Source organism: Chiloscyllium plagiosum, unplaced genomic scaffold (assembly GCF_037043375.1).
Source record: "Chiloscyllium plagiosum isolate Xiang-an unplaced genomic scaffold, Cpla_swu_hap1 HiC_scaffold_8, whole genome shotgun sequence".
In the NCBI taxonomy this organism is placed as follows: Eukaryota; Metazoa; Chordata; class Chondrichthyes; order Orectolobiformes; family Hemiscylliidae; genus Chiloscyllium; species Chiloscyllium plagiosum.
Window position 1 is genome coordinate 57,458,918 of NW_028270146.1, and position 19,919 is coordinate 57,478,836.

Here is a 19,919-nt window from a genome sequence, read left to right on the forward strand (position 1 = left end):
GCATTACTATATTTGTTTGATTTAATATTTTTAAATGAGAAATGACATGCTAGATAACCCTATTCTTGCTCACTTTTATAGTAATCATCTGACATGACTCTGGCTTTATTTTGAAATTCTCTATCTTACTTCGTGCAAATTAAAAAAAAAAAATTACTTGTGGGATGGGGACATTGGCTGGTCAGCATTTTATTCCCTAGGTACCTTTGAGAAGGTATAATGCTGCCGCCTCGAACTGCTGCAGGTTGATCCACAACGCCCTTAGAGAGGGAATTTGAGGTTTTTGTCCAGCAACAGTGAAGAAATAATGATATATTTCTAAATTAGGATTGTGAATGGTTTGGAAGGGGACTTGCAGGTGATGGTGTTCCCATTTATCAGCTGCCCTTTCTTTCTATGTAAAAGTGATCATGGGCTTGCATGGTGCTGTCTTAAGGATTTTTGGCAAATTTCTGCAGTACACACTGCTTTAGAATGGTGGAGGGAATGGATGCTTGTAGATGTAGTGTCAATCAAGTGGGCTGCTTTGTCTTGAGTAATGTCAAGCTTGTGTATTGTTGGAGCTGCACCCATCCAGGTAAGTGGACAGTATTCCATGACACTCCTGATTTGTCTTGTAGGTGGGCTTCAGGGAGTCAGGAAGTGAGTTATTTGCTGCAGTATTCCTAGCCTCTTGTTTTTGGAGCACTGTGTTTATGTGGTGATCCAGTTGAGTATCGGGTCAAGGATGTTGATACTGGGGTTTCAGTGATGGTAACACCATTTAAATCCAGGGACAGTGGTTTTTGTTTCTCATTTGTTTGACGTGAATGCTATTTTGCACTTGTCAGGCCAAACTTGGACATCATCCAGATCTTGTTGCATTTGAGCATTGACTGCTTCAAAATCTGAGTCATCGTGAATGGTGCTGAACGTTGGGCAGCCATCGACAAATGTCCTGACTTCTGGCCTTTATGGTGGAAGGTCGTTGTGAAAGCAACTGAAGATGTTTGGGCCTAGGACATGACCCTGGGGAATTCCTAGATCTTTGACTGACTGACCTCAAACAACTGCAACTGTCTTCTGTGCTGTTCATGATGCTAACCAGCATGCAGTTTGCTGCCTGATACTCATTTGGTTCTAATTTTGTCAGGGATCCTTAATGCCACACTTGGTTGAAATGTGCCTTGATATCACTCTATCCTCACTCAGGAATTAAGTTCTTTTGTCCACTTTTTGAACCAAGGTTGTAATGAGCTGAGTGGCCTTAGCAGAACCCAAACTGGGTGTTGCTGAGCAGATGTGCCTTGGTACTACTGTTGGCTACACCTTTCTTCACTTTGCTAATGATGGAAAGTAGACTGGGCTGGTAATTGGCCAGGTTGGATTTGTCCTGTTTTTATGTACAATTTTTGACCTCATTTAGTAGATACCAGTGTTGTAACTGTATGGGAACAGCTTGGCTGTGGAAGTGCCAAGTTCTGGAGCATAGGTCTTTAGTACCTTTTACTGGAATCTTGTGATAACTTTTTGACACTATCCATTTGTCTCCACCAATTTCTTGATTTATTATGTGGAGTGAATCGAATGGCTGAAGGCTGGGGGCTACTAGAAGAGGTCATGATGGATCATCTATTTGGCACTTCTGGCTGAAGATTGCTTTAAAAGCTTCAGCCTTATCTTCGAATTGATGTGTTCGGCTCTTCCATTATGGAGGATAGTGTTCCTTGTGGATTGAGTTCAGCGAGTTCTTTTATCCACTACATTTCACGAATAGATGTGGCAAGACTGCAGAGTTCTGATCTGATCAATTGATTGTGGGGTTTAGCTCCGTCTAACACTTGCTGCTTGGCATGCAAGTAGTCCTGTTTGGTAGCTTCAAGTTGACACCTTGTTTTCAGATATGTCTCCTGGCATACCCTCCTGCGTTCTCCATTGAACCATAGTTGGTCCCCTGGCTTGATGGTAGTGGTCATATGGGAGCTATGAGGTTGCAGATTGTGTGAAAGTATAATTCTGCTGTTTGTTGATGGCCCACATTGCCTCAGATATGCAGTCTTCAGTTGCTGGATCTGTTCAAAGCCTGTCCCGATTAGCGCAATTGTAGTGCCCCACTACATGAATGCTGTTCTCAATGTGAAGGCTGGACTTTGTCTCGACACGGACTATGTGGTGGTCAATCATAACAATACTGTCACAGGCAGACGCATTTGCAACTGACAGATTGATGAGGATGAGGTCAAATATGTTTTGCCCTCTTATTGGTTCCCTCGTCACCTGTTGCAGACCAACTCAATCAGTAGGGCTGTTGCCCAGCCACTCTATTGTTGGATGTTGAAAACCCCCACCCAGAGTAGGTTTTGCATCCTTGCCACCCTCCCGTGCTTCCTCCAAGTGTTGTTCAACATGGAGTACTGATTTGATCAACCAAGGAGAATGATATGTGGTAGTCAACAGAAAGTTTAACGTGTAGCCATGAGACTGACTGCAGATCCCATTAAATGTTAAGAACTCGCCAGGGTGCCGAGTCTGTTCTGGGACAATGGGACAGGACATATTCAAGGATGGTGATAGTGGTGTCGGGGGCATTGCTTTTGAGGTATGATTTCGATGAATGTCTATATCAGGTTGCTGCTTGACTAGTTTGAGACAGCTTTCCTAATTTTGGCACACACCTCCAGGGTGTGAGGGTGGTGGCAATGGTGTAGGCAGTTGTTGGTCTGGGGTGGGCAGTTAGTGGGTGGCAAGGCCAGTCAGACTGTGTGTATAAACCCCTGTGCTGAGCTACTGCAATGTAATGTTTATAGTTTTTAACTATGTCTTACGCTACATGAATCACTGTAAGGTAATCCCACTTTCCTTTTTATTCCCTTTTTTCTGTATCTAAGATTTGTACCTAGGTACTTTGTACCTGAGAGCACCATAAGAGGTGCCGTTGTAAACTTGTACTTCTGTGCTTGAGTACACATGACAATAAAGGGATATGCTTTTTTGTTTTGAAAAATATTGCTGTGGAAGACTTTGTAGAGCTGGAAATGTGTCGCTGGAAAAGCGCAGCAGGTCAGGCAGCATCCAGGGAACAGGAGAATCGACGTTTCGGGCATAAGCCCTTCTTCAGAATTCCTGAAGAAGGGCTTATGCCCGAAACGTCGATTCTCCTGTTCCCTGGATGCTGCCTGACCTGCTGCGCTTTTCCAGCAACACATTTCCAGCTCTGATCTCCAGCATCTGCAGACCTCACTTTCTCCTCAAAGACTTTGTAGAGTCAACCAGGCTGTTTCTGCTGGTTTGTTTTCCTGTGCCTAAGTCAGTGCTGGATGGTCTGTCCAGTTTCACGACTTGGTTGAGAATTTGTCATGACTGATGCAACAGAGTGGTTTGCTAGGCCATTTCTGATCACAGTTGAGAGTCGACCACATTGCCGTGACTCTGGAGTCACATGTAGGCCAGACCAGATGATGACAGATTACCTTCCCTGAAGAATGTTAGTGAGCCAGATGGGGTTTCCCCCATTTATTTCATCTCCTTCAGTACCACCTCAATTCCATTTATTATTTTTTTATCTAAGTTCAAATGTCACCATCTGATGTGGGAAGATTCAAATTTTGGGTCCCCCTTTTGCATAAAATGCAACATTTTTCCTCACTACCATGCATTTTTGAGGGGGGGGGGGGGATCACTGGACCTGAAACGAAATCTGCACATCCTGCTAGACCTGCTGAGCTTTTCCAGTAATTTTGTTTTTATTTCTGATTTCCAGAATCCACAAACTTTTATTTTTAAAATTGATAGTCACCTTTTAGAAAACATTCAAGAGGAAAATGTTTGTTTTAAAAAAAAGTGAATTAGTTTTGTTTGGAGATAACTAACTCGCATATTTAAGGATTGATGTATCATGTTCTTGTTTTTATGCACTTCAGGGTTGATGGATAAATAGTCTTTCTGTATGCTTGAGTTGTAGATTTTAAACATTTATGTATTGCTAGATGAAATTGTATTTACATGTGGGATTCATGCACAGAAACAAAAGGAATTAAACATGAAACAGCAATATTCTACTTTATTATTGAAAGGGGCTTCACAGTTAGTAATCATAAATTGTTATTCAATTGAAGTAGTACATTAGGACATATCTTAATTGTTGTAATATCATTGCCGATTATTTCCTTCTGAAAGTTTCATGTTATAATGTATTATCATAGGGGCAGTATTTTGCAGGGAGAATCCTGATATTCTTTGTGCCAAGGCTCCCAAGATGAATTAACTCGCAGTAATGTTGGTGGCTTGAACTAATGATTCTCCGCTGACATCCCGTGGCTTTTATTTGAACTGCAAGCTGATGTTCTCATTATGGGGATTATGTGATTGCATCATTTGACAAATTTATTATTGTCAAATGCCTAAAAGAGGCTGTAATGTGCAAGTCAAATGTATTTAACCAACCTTGTCATAACATGTTATGACATTTCTATGGCAGGTAGTACTTGAACTTTGGAACTTCTAGTCTGGAAATGTGGGCATTATTGCTATGGCATCAGTCCCAGGTAGGGCAAGTAAATGTTGACAAATTAGCGTGGGTTTCCAATTGATGAAGACTGAGATTCAAGGTTTGAAATATTTTTGGGAAGGGCAGTGTGATTCCTTTATTTTTAAATATGTGATAGAATATTAAGATTGAAAGTTTGAGAGGATGAAGCAAGTTCAGGGCATGACCTGCCCTACTTCCTTTGTTTTAAATAGCAGACTGCTAGAATCTGATTATAGACTGCTGCTGCACCTTTGTCAGATGTGTTGCGGCTGTTGTCCCCAAGCTTTCTCTATCATTTTACTTTACGTAGAAACTGATGATAAGCTGAGTATTTTTGGTTTGCTATGACTTGCTCTGTGTTTCTAGTGCTTCAACTGTCACTTGAGCCGAGTTGAGCCATTATTGTGTGGTGGCAACATTATCATTGTGTAAATTCTAGTATCCCAACAGGTTTGTTTTTGACCTGCTAAGTTTGAAAGGCCAAGTTGTCAGGAAACAAACTGTGTGAAGGACCAAGGAGAAGAGCGGTGGATTAAATAAAAGTTGCACACCACTTCAGGTCTTTGCTTTTCATGAGTTTGTGCATTCTTTTGAGTTTCCTAAAATGTGTTCACCTTCTCCAGTAAATGTGATTTGATTTAAGACCACTTTTGAAAGCAATGGTGTTATGTGCTCTGAATCTTTTTGTGTGAGCCTGACACCCTCTGAGGTTTTAAAAAAAAAAAAATCATGTGTAGATGTGTTGTCAAAGTTTATGCCTCAACCTGAGTGAATGTTGCTTTCACACTTCATGGGCTGAAGAGCTATCTTTGTTTTCAATGAGTCCATTCATAAATATCATGTGTTTTTCTCTGGTTTGAGAACTGCTAGTATATCCTACTTGGTTGAGAAATTTGAGTGTGTATGTCAAGAGTTGCTATCTTCTGGAAGGTACATTTTAAGTAGTGTTCCCTGTTCATTCACTTTCGGCGTCATCTGTCACATATAGCACTTTTAAGGAAATAACTGATGCAACATCTGAGGTCCTTGGCTTGGACTTCAACCGTGTTTGAATTTTATGCAGGCATTGATAACGCCACCTGCTCCACCAGAGAAAAGTGAGGGTTGACTGGAACTGTTTGAGGCAGAGTCCTAAAATATGGAACACATGACATTTAATATTCCTCTGAAAACCTACTGGGAGGCATCACAATATTGTAATTTACAGCTCTGGAGTTATTGAATGAAAAGTTAAGATAAACATTACATTATAAGCTTTACATGCTGTACTAAAAGTGCATGTTTCACTATCTTAATTCACTTGGTTCATTTGGTGCTTGAAATCTGTTTTGAATAACTTTTTTAATGCTTGTGACAATGGATAAAATGTATTTTTATAATGAAAGGCTAGAAAGGGAAAGATGTTCTTCCCTAATGCCTTTGGACTTCTCTGGAAACTGTAATGTTGCCTCAAGTATTAAACTAGTGTTTAAGGAGGCACACCATCTATTAAATTACCTACTTACTGTGATGCCAATTTATATTTCTTTTACAGAAAACACCGATATCAAGTTTAAGGATTTTCTTTCTTCTTTGAAAACCATGACATTCACAGAGGAAGAGGCTATCTATGTGGCTGACATTCTGAAAGAGAAAGCTAGTGTGCTTCAAGAAATTTGGCAGAAAGTAAGTGGCATATTCGTTTGTTTAATTGATTTTTAAAATGAATGGAGACTAGGGAGGCTCTTTTGCCAATCTTGAGTCATTCATCCAACACCTGAACATTGTAAAGAAATTTTAAAATCCCCTTTTATATGGTGTGTATCTGCTGATGTGTTCACATAGTGTGAGGTAGGTTTTTCCCATGTTTTCTGAGCCCTGAAGATATCTGCATTGTTTTGAGTAATTGGCTAACCTTGTCATTAGTATATCATACGGTTTGTTGTGGATGTAGTAACATAACATTTTTAATGCTACAGATTTACTTTAATTCAGGTCATTGTGGAACGTACAGTTTTCTAGACTATTGTGATATCAGTGTCTGTGCCCACTTTTAGCCCATCATATTTGTTCTGCCTTAGGTGGAATCCTGATTCCTCCCTGCTGTCCTGGGAAATGCAGTATAGGGTTATATTACTCCCTTTTTTATTGTAAGGGATTTAACACTAGATGCTTAATTTAAATTCTGGGATATGGTATATGAGAAGTCTCTGAAAGGAATTTTGAATTTCCGACCCTAGGCAAGACTGTTCAGTTGATCAATATAGTCAAGACTGATGTCAGCAGATTTTTGCCTGACGAAGGGTAACCTGAAACATTTCCAGAGGGTCATTTAATATGTGTAATTAACTTTCAGGGGAAGTGGTAGATGCAGGTACACAACATTTAAAAGTCAATTGGATAGGTAAATGAATTGTAATGGCTCAGTGGGATGTGGGCCAAATGCAGGCAAGTGGGACTGGTTTCGTTTGGAAACTTGATTGGCATGAACAAGTTGGTTCTAAACGTCTGTTTCCATGCTGTATAACTCTGACTAAATGAACTACTCCTAGCTTCTGTTTCCTGTGTCTTTGTGCCATCTGTCCATCAATGTCATCCAGTCTATTTTGAATGAGTCTGGATTACTTCCTTTAATTTTGTTCCTTATTTGAAGTGAGCCCCTCTCTTAGAAAAGTCTACTTTATGATCAAAGTGTTGGCAGTTATTTCTAAAATTTTAAGTGTCTGACTTTTCTGTTTTTTATTTTCTGTATTAATTTAGTATTTTGATAGCACTTTGATTATACATCTGTGTAACAATGGCTTGTACACTCTCCCTTCACAGAAGGTGCAGTTACTGAGTTGGCTTCCACTCCACCCTCTCCTCCCTGACCTATCGCCTTCATCCCCTCCCCCACTCACCTATTGTACTCTATGCTACTTTCTCCCCACCCCCACCCTCCTCTAGCTTATCTCTCCACACTTCAGGCTCTCTGCCTTTATTCCTGATGAAGGGCTTTTGCCCGAAACTTCGATTTCGCTGCTCCTTGGATGCTGCCTGAACTGCTGTGCTCTTCCAGCACCACTAATCCAGAATCTGGTTTAACTTGTTTGTCTGCTATTACAAAAGCATTAAAAAGTTGCATGTGTGACATGGCTGTTGAACTTGTTTAAATTGAGCCTTTCAAGTTCTGTAACACTCGTTCTTGATGTATCTTTCGCGTAGTCCCAATAATATGCCTGAAAATTTAATTTGTGTATCTACTGTTTCAGTATTCTTAATAGATGCATGTAAAGTTTTAAAACTAATCTATTTTCTTGGTTCCTAATCTCTAATGTATCCTATACAAATTTCTCTTCTGAAGAGTCCATTTAGATTTAGTCTCGTCACTTTGCACTGTTCTTTCTGCCAAGTATTTCTTAAGGTCGTGATCAATGTTGAACATTGGTATTGAGTTTGACCTTCTAGAAGTTAAGTACACTTAAAACACTTTAATATTTTGGCTGTAAATGAAATCTTATGGGGTTGATTGCTTTCAAAGGAAGTTATCATAAAACTAAAGTTAAAATTTCAATTCTGCAATTCTTGCTTTAGATTGTTCGTAGAGGAAGTATTTTAACCATTTTAGTCTGGTTTCAATTCTTGTTGAAACTAATACTTGAAGCGGAAGCACTTTTACACATTAGAAAAGCCTAGACTTGTACTTGCACATTAGACATGAAAAGTTTGGACAAGCCAAATACAGTAAGTAAGATGGCATGGAAAAAGGAATCTGCCATTCAGCCTGTTGAGCCTGCTATGTCATGGCTTATCTGCTACTGTGCCACTTTCCTGTCCCATCTGCATGTCATCAGGCTATTCGTCTCTAGACACTTAACAATTTCAAGACAGAAATTGTTAGTGAATTCCAGCAATTCACTAGTGAAGAAATTCCTCTCAACTCCGTTTTAAATGGCTCATCATTAATCCTGAGATATCCACACCAGCCAAGGGAAATATCTTGCCTACATCCACCCTGTCTCCTTTTACATGTGCTGCAAGTAACATCCTGAAAAATATAGTGACATGTTTGACAAACATGACTTCCCTTTCATAAATCCATGTTGACTCTGTCTAACCATGTGATAACTGGATATTTCGAAAATAACCAGTTCTAACATGGTCACTGCTACTAACCTCAAAAGGTCTGTAGTTTTCCATTCTCCCTCTATCTCTGTAAAAGTGGGGTTACATTTGATACTTTAGAGTCTGGAGAGATCTTTCCAGGCATATTGAATTTTAAGAGAACCATCAAGGCATCCACTATCTTTATAGCTGCCCTCCTTTGCCATATTGGGATTTAGCTCATTTGGTCCAAATCCGTGTTCAAACAAATTTAACTTTTCAAGTATATATTTTGTTTTGCTGATGCTAATTTCTTTTGTTTCCCAAGTCCCTTGGTTGGAGATACAGAACTGTCGCTGCTGAAGAGTCCAGAATGGAGCTGAAAAAAGCACAGCAGGTCAGTCAGCATCAGAGGATCCTCTGCTGCTTGACCTGTTGTGCTTTTTCCATCCCTAGGTCCCTTTTTGATTGATTGATTGTCTGGCATTTCTGAGAAATTTTCTGTATTTTCCCTCCTGAACACTAGCACAAAGTAATAGTTTGAGTTCGCCACCAGTTTTCCACTATGAATTCTCTGATCTGCACCTGTAATGTCTACACATTTGCTCTAGTTTGTCCTATTTACTTATCTCACAAAGAAGCTTTTACAGACTGCTTTGCTTTGCTTTGCTTTGCTTTGCTTTGCTTTCTTGATTGCATTCACATTTTTCTTTCCCTAATCAATTTCTTGGTTCACCTTTTGGCTTGTAATTTACTCCCAATTCTCAGGTTTATAATTTTTTTTGACATTCTTGGATTCATTCTTTGGTTTAGTGGTATTTCATAAAAATGTTATGAAAGCAATGTTCTATGGATGGTCAATTTGAAATCAAATCAAATTACTCAAAATCAAAACCATTTATTTTGGGTACAGAACTGGATCGAAGGTAGAATACAGGGTGGAAAAGACTGGAGTCCTGTGACTAGCAATGTGCCACAAGGATCAATTTTTGGGTCCACTTTCTTTTGTCATTTATATAAATGATTTTAGATGTGAACATAGTGGGTATGGTTAGTAAGTTTGCAGATGACACCAAAAACTGGAGGTCGAGTGGACAGCGAAGAAGGTTACCTCCAAACAATAGGGTCTTGATCAGATGGGCCAATGGGCTGAAGAGTGGCACATGCAGTTGAATTTGGATAAATGTGAAGTGCTGCATTTTGGAAAGGCAAATCTTGGCAGGACTTGATGGTTAAGTCCTAGGGAGTGTTGCTGAATAAAGAGACCTTGGGGTGCAGGTTCATAATTCCTTGAAAGTCGAGATTCGGGTAGATAGAATAGTGAAGAAGGCATTTGGTATGCTTGCCTTTATTGGTCAGATTATTGAATACAGGAGTTGGCTGGTCATGATGCAGCTTAATACGCCATTGTTTAGGCCACTTTTGGAATACTGCATTCAGTCCCTGCTATAGAAAGGATGTTGTGAAACTTGAAAGAGTTCAGAAAAGATATTCAAAAGGGTGTTACCAGGGTTGGATGGTTTGAGCTGCAGTGTCAGAGGTTGACCTTTTTTTAAAAAAGCTTTCATAAAATTGAGAGGGCATGAATAGAGTGAGTAGACAAGGCCTTTTACCTGTTTTAGGCAAGCCCAAAACTAGAGGACATAAGTTTAGGGTGAAAGGGAAAAGATTTAAAAGGGACCAAGTGGCAACTTTTTCACTCTCAGGATGATATGGTTATGGAATGAGCTGCCAGACGAAGTGGTGGAGGCTGGTAGAACTACAATATTTAGAAGGCATCTGGATGGGGATATGTGCCAAATGTTGGCAAATAGGACTAGATTTACTTAGGATGTCTGGACGGTATGGGTGAGTTGGACTGAAGGGTCCTTTTCTCTGCTGTATATCTCTGACTCTAAGTGCTCAGCATCTCTGGAATGAGAAACAAAGCCAAAAGCTTTGGTGATAAATTTTGGTCTGATGCAAGGCCAGACCAGCTCGGTGAAGCATTAACCTAGCTCCCCTGATACTACCTGATCTCAGCATTTACTGCTCCAAATAAATCATACTGGACTCTGCTTTTATTTCCAGGGATACCAGACCTGCTGAGTTTGTCCAGTATTTCTGATATTATGTTTAGAGCTATGAAATCCATTTTTGATCTGTTTTGATTAGCTCATTTGATTTACCCAGCCTAGTTTCACTACCAAATCGCTATCTATTTTGTGCATTATGGTATGGGAGATGTTGCATTCCTCTAAGAGGACTGAAATTTTTTTTTGATCTCTTCCAGCCTGGAGTAAAATGTGATCCAGTTCATGGATTACAACAGCAGTTGCAGGAGCAAGAGAAGTTGCTTCAAGCTTTGCAAGATGAAGTTAATCTTTCAAATGATAAATGCAAACAGTTGAATCAGGTAACATACTTAATCAAATCTAACTATGAGAGAGTCAGTGTGGTGCTGGAAAAGCACAGCAGATCAGGCTGCATCAGAAGAGCAGGAGAGTCAACATTTCTGGCATAAGCCCTTTTTTAGAAAGGTGAAGGGACAAGGGGGCTGAGAGATCCATAAAGGGATGGGAGGAAGGTGATAGGTAGATGCAGGTGGGGGCTAAAAGGTCAGTGACTACACAATGTCTCTTCCCCCGCAAAAAAAAGTCATCTTTTGATTCCCAATTCCTCTGTCTCTGCTGTATCTGCTCCCAGAAGGAGCATTTCCACTCCTGAGCATTCCAGATGGCCTCTTATTTCAAGGACTACAATTTGCCCTCCCCTGTGGTCGATGCCCACCAGAGCATCCCCTTCACTTCCAGTACCTCTGCCCTTGAACCCTACCTCTCTAACCACAACAAGGGTAGATCCCCCTCCCCAAAAATAAAGTGTGGTCCTCTTCTTCCACCCCACTAACCCCTGGGTGCAGCATATTTATCCTTCCTTATTTCTGCCACATACAATCAGACCCTACCACCAAAGACTTATTTCCCTTCCACCCCTATTGATCTGCGTTCCATAGATGCCATTTCCTCCATGACACTCTCTTTTTAGGGAGTCTGCCATCCTCCACCCCCAGTAGCTTCCCTTGCTGCCACAGGACATGTAAAACCTGCACCCACATCACCTCTCTCCCCTTTACCTCATGCCCCAAAGGATCTTTTCACATTGGCAGAGATTTTCTTGCATGTCCACCCACCTCATGTACTGTGTCTGTTGCTCTCGTTTGGGGAGATAGGATGCCAACTCGCAGAGTGTTTTCAGAGAACATCGCTGGTGCACTCACCAAACAACCCCACTGCTGTGTGGCTGACCATTTCAACTCCTACTCACCCCAGGACTTGCAATTCTTATAAATAATTAAACCATAAACACAAAATGCTTAGTGAATATTAACCATATTTTAGAAAGCCGGTTGAAGGATAGAACTAACTAACACCAGTTTCTAAATACTTGCAATGTACAACTTTAAATGCATATTCAAGCACACATCTGAACTGAACAACCACAGTCTGAATCTGTTCAGAGTTCAAGTGAATGCCTAGTTAGTGCTCCTCATCTATACACTGTCATATTCTAAATTATACAGTAAAGAACTCCTGGATGGAACAGTTATCAAACTGTTACAACAGGCGTAAAATGATGAATACATTTGCCAGCTCTTTCCAATATCAAAGTTACCATTAATTACACACCAGGGACTTGGCTGAGGAGACCATGCAGATGGTTTGAGCTGAATGGAAGAGGGAACTGTCATGGCTGCCTCCTTTTACACAATTGCAATGTTTCTGGGAGACATACAACCTTGGGCCAATTTGGGGTTTTAAGAAGAATCTCTCAACAATGCTCTGCATTGTCTGAGAATTGAGCAACTCCAGCAGACCAGTGATAGCAGATCAGTATATTCCATTGATCCAGCTTCTCTCTGTAACTGTGGATGTCTAGCTTTTCCTCTTTTTTTTTTTTAGCATAGTTTAAAGGCTATCTGTGTTTTGAATATTTATTTTGGCAGCACTTCAAAAGATTGTGTGCTTTATGCACTTAGACCTGTGGAATAGTTCTAGGAGGGCCTTTTGCAAGTGGCAGATAAAATTTGTACTTAAAGGCTGTCTTCAAGCATTGCTTCATTTTTGTTTTGATCACCTGTCTGAGAAAATGGTTTGACTGCAGTTTTGACTTGATTTAAATACACTTTTTAATGTCTGTCATAATTTCCTAAATTTTGTTAGGAATTAGTGACTGAAAAGCAGAAAGCCAATGTAGTTGAGACCAAACTAAGAGAACAACGCACTGCCCTTGAAAAAGAACTCGCAGCATTGCAAAACAAGCTGCAAGTCAGCTACCAGGATCATATGAATGAAACCCAGATGCAGGTAAGTCCAAAGAATCTTCTTTCTCACCTGTAACAGATTAACCTTGCAAAATGAATTCTGTTTCCATTATACTTTTGTTTTTGAAAAACAAAATGATTTGAGTTACTTTGCTATCACTATAGGGCTATTTAGAAATTAGATGTGGCCTATTGGCCCAATAAATCCACACCACACCAACCCTCCGGAGATGACCCACCCAGACCCATTTCCCTCTGACTAATGCACCTTACATTATGGGCAATTTAGCTTTGGTCAATTCACCTGGTCTGCACATCTTTGGACTGAAAGAGGAAACCAGAGTGCCCGGAGGAAACCCATGCAGACTCTTGGAGAATGTGCAAACTCCACACAGAATGTCGCCCGAGGCTGGAATCGAACCTGGATCCCTAGCGCTGTAAGGCAGTAGTGCTAACCGCTGAGCCACCATGCTGCCTTCCCCTGGATCTTTTTTTTGGGGGCAGCAAAAGCAAGCAATCTCAAACCAAGTTACAGTATAATTCATTATTAAAATTGATAAACTTTTGTTACTTCCACATTTATGTTGACATTTTATGAAGATAGTGGTTTCCTGGGTAAAAAGTACACAATTTACCATCGTTATTTTGGATTTTTTTAGTTTATTTGCAAAGAACATTGTTGGGGAAACATGAAGATACCAATCCTTTATTTATGCCTGTGTATCTAAAGTTTGATTTTTTGTAAGATTTATTTTTATATTTTTGAAATTTCACTTCCGTTTTTAGTTTGGAAGTGTGAATATCATCTTAATTTGCAAGATTGCACAAGCAGTTGCTCAGTTTTAGTCATGGGAAATATATTGAATGTGACAATTAGTTCTCTTCAGCTGAGCATTGTGCTCTGCTAGACGATTACCATGTGATGCCAAAGGGAATCCAAACTCTCATGGTCTGGCAATGAGTTTGTGTATATTTTAATGCGTAGTTTGTAGAAGTAGAATTCCTTTGCTAACTAATTTAAACTGTTTAACTTTGTAACCTTCAGACTGTTATTATGCAATAAAATGGTTATTTATATTCCTAGAAATTCAGTTCCTGTGTCATGAGGGGTAACTTGGAAAATTTGATTTTTTAAAAAAAAAAGCTACTTCGCAGTGACTGATATATTTAATCACTACAGGCAGTTGCTAACAAATGAGTTTGTCTTTAATTTTGTGTTAAATTAAAAGTATTGATTTTGGTGTTGGCAGTAAACTTTGGGAATTGATGCTTTTTTCCTTGCTGGCTTTACTTCTACACATCTGTAGCAACCTTTTGCTGCTTGAAATGTATATGTAAGATTTTTTTTTCATTTGTGGTTTGGTTTAAGATTCGTTTTCTTAACGGTGAAGGAAGAGTGCTAACCCTTTGCACTGTGCAGCCCCTTAAGATATTTTTTTCACCTGACATAGTAAATGTTTAGTTTCTTCTGCCTTGTGAAGGTTGCCATTTTACCATAATTTAGCCAGTGGTCTGAAATTATTTGAATACTTCTGTTAATAGACATAATACCAATTAATGGAGAGTAAAATTACTTTTCAACACTAAATGCTTAGCATCTTTTGACACTAAGGCTGGCTTTTTATTAATAAAAGCTTTAATGTCTTGGTGCAATGAATATCTTCAGATGCATGTTTTTGAGACTAACAGGAATAATATTTCTATCATCTGTCATCTTTTAATATGGAAAAAACGTTTTAATAGTTGCGGTGTTTTTCTGCAGATCAATTCTCTTAATTTGAGAGTGCACTTTTAAAAATGTCATTGGATGTGTGTATCACTGGCAAGGTAAGCATTATTGCCAGTCTCATTCTTATCCAAGGTGATGATGACGACTTGTTACCTTGAAGTGCAGCCATGATGTGGAGGTGCCAGTGTTGGACTGGAGTGGACAAAGTTAAAAATCACACAATAGCAGGTTATACGCCTGATGAAAGAGCAGTGCTGTGAAAGCTAGTACTTCCAAATAAACCTGTTAGACTATAACCTGGTGTTGTGTTTTTTTGAAACTTTGAAGTACAGCAGTCCATGTGATGCAGGTGCAGCAGTGCTATGGGAAGAATGCTTTAGAACTTTGACTTAGCAACGGTGAAGGAAAAGCTATTACAGATGCAAGTCCATCTAATGTGATAATGGAGAACCTGCAGGGTGGTAGTGTTCCATGTGTCTGGTAGTTTTTGTTTTCTAGGTGGTGAAGGTTATTGGCTTGGAAGGGGCTGTCAAAGGTGCTTTGAGAAGTTCTTCAAATAAGGTTTCTAGGTGGCACACATTCTGGGGTGGTGGGTGAAATCAATCTTTAAGTTGGTGAATGAGGTGCCAATCAAGCTGGCTGCTTTGTCCTAAATGGTTTTGGAACTCCAACCATCCAAGCCATTGGAATAATGTATTCCATCACACTCCTGCCATGTTCCTTTGTGGATGTTGAGCACGTTTTGAGAATTTGGAGTGACTTAGTGTTTTAAAATATTTCCAAAATTTGACCTGCCTTCTAGCTGATCCACTTGGGTTTCTGGTCAGTGGTAACCTGTTGGGATATTGGCGGGGGATTCAGTAATAATAATAAACTTGTATTCAAAAGAAGATGGTTAGATTCTCTTGTTGGCAATGACTTGTATGGTCTGACTATGACTATTTCTTCGTCTGGGTCTGAATTGTTGTCTCTGACTTGCTACATATGGAAACAAGCTATGTTTCAGTATCTGCAGAGTTATGAATGAAATGAATCCTTCACAATGACCATCCCTTTTACTCTTGCCTCATGAAGGAGGGCAGGTCATTGAAGCTGTTGAAGATGTTAGTCCTTGTATACTGCCCTGGGGAATTCTTATATTGATGCTCTGGGTCAGCAATAACTCTCCTCCAATAATCATAGCAGTCTTCCTTCGTGCTTGGTGTTGACTTTAATGAGTACGGAGTTTTCCCCAATTGCCTTTGGGCATCTTGATGCTACACTTGATGCTGTCTTGATGTCTCATCCCTGGAGTTCAGCCAAAGTTTGTTTTGGTTCCTGTTTTGATCCAAAACTTTAATTAAGAAGGATTCTGCTTGAACCAAAGCTAAATTTGTTACTAGGTAACAGGTTGGTTCAGAAATCTAATAAATTATATAATTACTAATTTAACAGAACTAACTGTAAATTTCTACTGTTAATGACTGAAAAGATGAACTAAGCATAAACTATAATTCAGTTAATGAAAAATATTTCCTTCAGTTTCGCCAGCTGCAAGATCAAACTGAAGCATTGAAACAAGAGAACAGGATCCTGAGAGATGCTGTGAGCAAGGCCCCCACCCAAATGGAGAGCAAGTGAGTTGTCCTGAACCCAAGAGCTAAAATATTAAGTGCAAATTAGTAATTTTGATTGCGAATGAATCATTAATAATAAAATCAATGATTAGCAACTGATCTGGAGTCAGCAGTTGGCTCCTTGCTTAAACTGTTTTGTTTCACAAGGATAGTCCATTTAACTAGAATATCCTTGTGCTTGCACTGAGAAAAACAGACCCCTGTGTAGGGAAAGTAAGAGCAGACTTAAGTCGACTTTTTGGTTCCGAGATAATTCAAGGAGCAGTTTTTTTTTATTTGGATGTGTACAGCTAGGTCATTGCCTTGTGCAAAGGCAATTAAAGGAAATGATTGGGCACTTCTAATCTAAGATGGAAATGTGTTGCTGGAAAAGCGCAGCAGGTCAGGCAGCATCCAGGGAACAGGAGAATCGACGTTTCGGGCATTAGCCCTTCTTCAGGAATGAGGAAAGTTGGTCCAGCAGGCTAAGATAAAAGATAGGGAGGAGGGACTTGGGGGAGGGGCGTCGGAAATGTGATAGGTGGAAAGAGGTCAAGGTGAGGGTGATAGGTCAGACTGGGGTGGGGGCGGAGAGGTCGGGAAGAAGATTGCAGGTTAGGAAGGCGGTGCTGAATTTGATGGATTTGACTGAGACAGGCTGGGGGGAGGGGAAATGAGGAAACTGGTGAAATCCGAGTTCATCCCTTGTGGTTGGAGGGTTCCTAGCCGGAAGATGAGGCGTTCTTCCTCCAACCGTCGTTTCGCTGTGGTCTGACGATGAAGGAGTCCAAAGACCTGCATATCCTTGGTGGAGTGGGAGGGGGAATTGAAATGTTGAGCTACAGAGTGGTTGGGTTGGTTGGTCCGGGTGTCCCAGAGGTGTTCTCTGAAACGCTCCGCAAGTAGGGGGCCTGTCTCCCCAATATAGAGGAGGCCGCATCGGGTGCAAAGGATGCAATAGATGATATGTGTGGAGGTACAGGTGAATCTGTGGCGGATATGGAAGTTTCCTTTGAGTCCTTGGAGGGAGGTGTGGGCGCAAGTCTTGCACCTCCTGCGGTTGCAGGGGAAGGTGCCGGGAGTGGAGTTTGGGTTGGTGGGGGGGTGTGGATCTGACGAGGGAGTCACTGAGGGAGTGGTCTTTACGGAATGCTGATAGGGGAGGGGAGGGAAATATATCCTTGGTGGTGGGGTCCGTTTGGAGGTGGCGGAAATGACGGCGGATGATGCGCTGTACATGGAGGTTAGTGGGGTGGTAGGTGAGGACCAGTGGGGTTCTGTCCTGGTGGCGGTTGGAGGGGCGGGGTTCAAGGGCGGAGGATCGGGAAGTGGAAGAGATGCGGTGGAGGGCATCGTCGACCACGTCGGGGGGGAAATTGCGGTCCTTGAAGAAGGAGGCCATCTGGGATGTGCGTTTTTGGAACTGGTCCTCCTGGGAGAAGATGCGGCGGAGTCGAAGGAATTGGGAGAATGGGATGGCGTTTTTACAGGAGGCAGGATGGGAGGAGGTGTAGTCCAGGTAGCTGTGGGATTCTAGTCTGTGGGATTTGGTCAGATTCTAGTCTAAGTCAATCTGTTTATTTGCATCTCTCTTTCTGTATGGCCCATTCCGAGGTTAAGATAGACTGTACAACATAATTGTGTTGGGATGAGATCACAGAAACTTAGCAAGAGTTTTAAAAAATAATTACTCCTCTCCTCTTGGTTGACTAAAATAGCAATCTTCTTATGGGAAACATTGATTTGAAATGCTACTGATGTAGTAATTTTTCTACACTTTGAAGATTGAAGTACTAACTGGTAAATACTCTTTACATTAGCTGAAGACAAAATTCTCAATTTTTAGACCAGGTTCTACAGAGAGTTTCCAAGAAATCCATGAAGTAAATGCAGTCACAGTATATTACTAAGTGGTTTAACCAAGGCTGGCAGAAACTGCCCAGCACTTGCATGATTGTATCCTCATTAAACTGTCACCATATTTACTAGGGAGTATTTCAGATATTTATGAACTGTCTGTGCAATGTGAGATTATTGGAAGAGAATCATTATGTCTTGGTAGTGGGTGCATGTGGCCACTTCAAATATAGCACACTTTGCTAACACCTCATGGCCATGACAGAAAAAAAAACTACACCGTTGATAAAACAGTTGCTTTCTTTGAGAACACTTTTGGCTGACTAGGGCCTTTGGACTAGCTTGGCAGCTGGTATGGGTTTAACTTGTTGCTGTGCTCTGGGGACCTCACTCTGCAGGAAACCTAGCTGCTACTGATCATTTTGTTGGTCAGAACTTTGCAGTTTTTGTTTACATCAAGTTGTTAAATATCCATAAAGCATGAAGATGAAACCTCATACAACAGTTCAAGAATTTCAGGTAAAACCATCTGCACTTTTCTGAGCAGAGGGAAACTAGCAAAGAACTGCAGCTGTGACTTATATAGAGTTTGATTTTTATGGACCTCCGTGATGAACAAAGCTGTATCTATAGATTTAATTGTCTTTGATTTGGTGTAAGCTTAAGGTCTCTTACTTGATGTTTCATTGGAATGAATGCCTTGACAAAAGAAATTTCGCAGTAGCTGCAAAGGCTCCTGTTTACCTTCCTGGAGATAATTTCACCTCAAATCTTAGTGAAGCAGGTTAGAGGAGATAGGTAGTTTGTTTTCCCCTCAAAATTTTGCAGTTAGTTGCTCAGCTGTTGAACTGTGTTCTGATGTCCTTGGTTGTAAGGTGGAATTAAGACCATGAGGCCACAAGATGTAGGAGCACAAATTGGGCTATTCAGCCCATTGAGTCTGCTCTGCCATTCAATCATGGCTGATTGAAATGTTAAAAGATTACATTGGAATATCTCTCTGGACATTCATGTAATTTTAGAGTTAAATTGCACTGACTCCACATTCTGGAAGTGAGTGGAAACCATATTCACGCAAGAATGCGAGTGACTACCACTCCATTTAGGCAGTCATTTGCGACGACTTCTCCTAATATCAAATTAAACTATCATTCAATCTCTTCCATTCAGAAATGCTTTCTAGCCATCCCCTGAAGCTAGATATATCACACCTACATTGTCTTGGGGAATTACTGATTCAGGAAATTATCTGCATAACAATTCCCCAGGATTATGACATTTACATTTTACATTATCTTAGAGGATGATCTCATTCTACTATTGTACCTGGGGGTTGTCTTGGCGTGGCATGTGACTTGCGGCAGTGGCCAGAATACTTGAGCATGACCGACTGATCTGTGTAAAGGGGATGTGTTTTCTTTGTTCAGGGCCTCACTGAGTCTACTTCGCATGACTGCCAAGAGGGTCAAAGGGGTGACTTAGCTTGTACAAGCTTTAATAAACTTTTTAACCGTTTGTGGAAGTTGGTGTTTGTGAATTGCATCTAGTGTGTGAAACCTCAGGAAAAGAACCTAACACTGATAAGTTTCTCAACCCCATCTGCCTTCTCACTGTAACCCTGGATTCCCTTGATAATCAAGAACCTATAATCTTGCTCTTAAATATATGCAATGACCTGGCCTCCACAGCTGCCTTTGGCAGTGAATTTCATAGGTTCACCACTCTCTGGCTGAAGGAGTTGCTCTTTATCTCTGTTCTAAAAGGTCTTCCCTTTACTCTAAGGCTGTGCCTCTCTCCAACCAATTGAAACATCTTCTCAACATCCAATCTGTTCAGGCCGTTAAGTATTCTGTCGGTTTCCATTCGGTT

General features: G+C 40.6%; 1 protein-coding gene across 6 annotated transcripts in view; it reads left to right on the forward strand.

Moving 5' to 3' along the window:
• Window positions 1-19,919, forward strand: part of ktn1 (kinectin 1) — a 139,819-nt gene that overhangs the window by 43,296 nt on the left and 76,604 nt on the right. For all 6 annotated transcript variants that reach the window (XM_043697722.2, XM_043697726.2, XM_043697727.2 and 3 more), the window contains 4 exons: window positions 6,042-6,172; window positions 10,842-10,964; window positions 12,769-12,912; window positions 16,120-16,214. In XM_043697722.2, coding sequence (XP_043553657.1) covers window positions 6,042-6,172; window positions 10,842-10,964; window positions 12,769-12,912; window positions 16,120-16,214 — 493 coding nt within the window. The remainder of the gene's footprint in view (window positions 1-6,041; window positions 6,173-10,841; window positions 10,965-12,768; window positions 12,913-16,119; window positions 16,215-19,919) is intronic.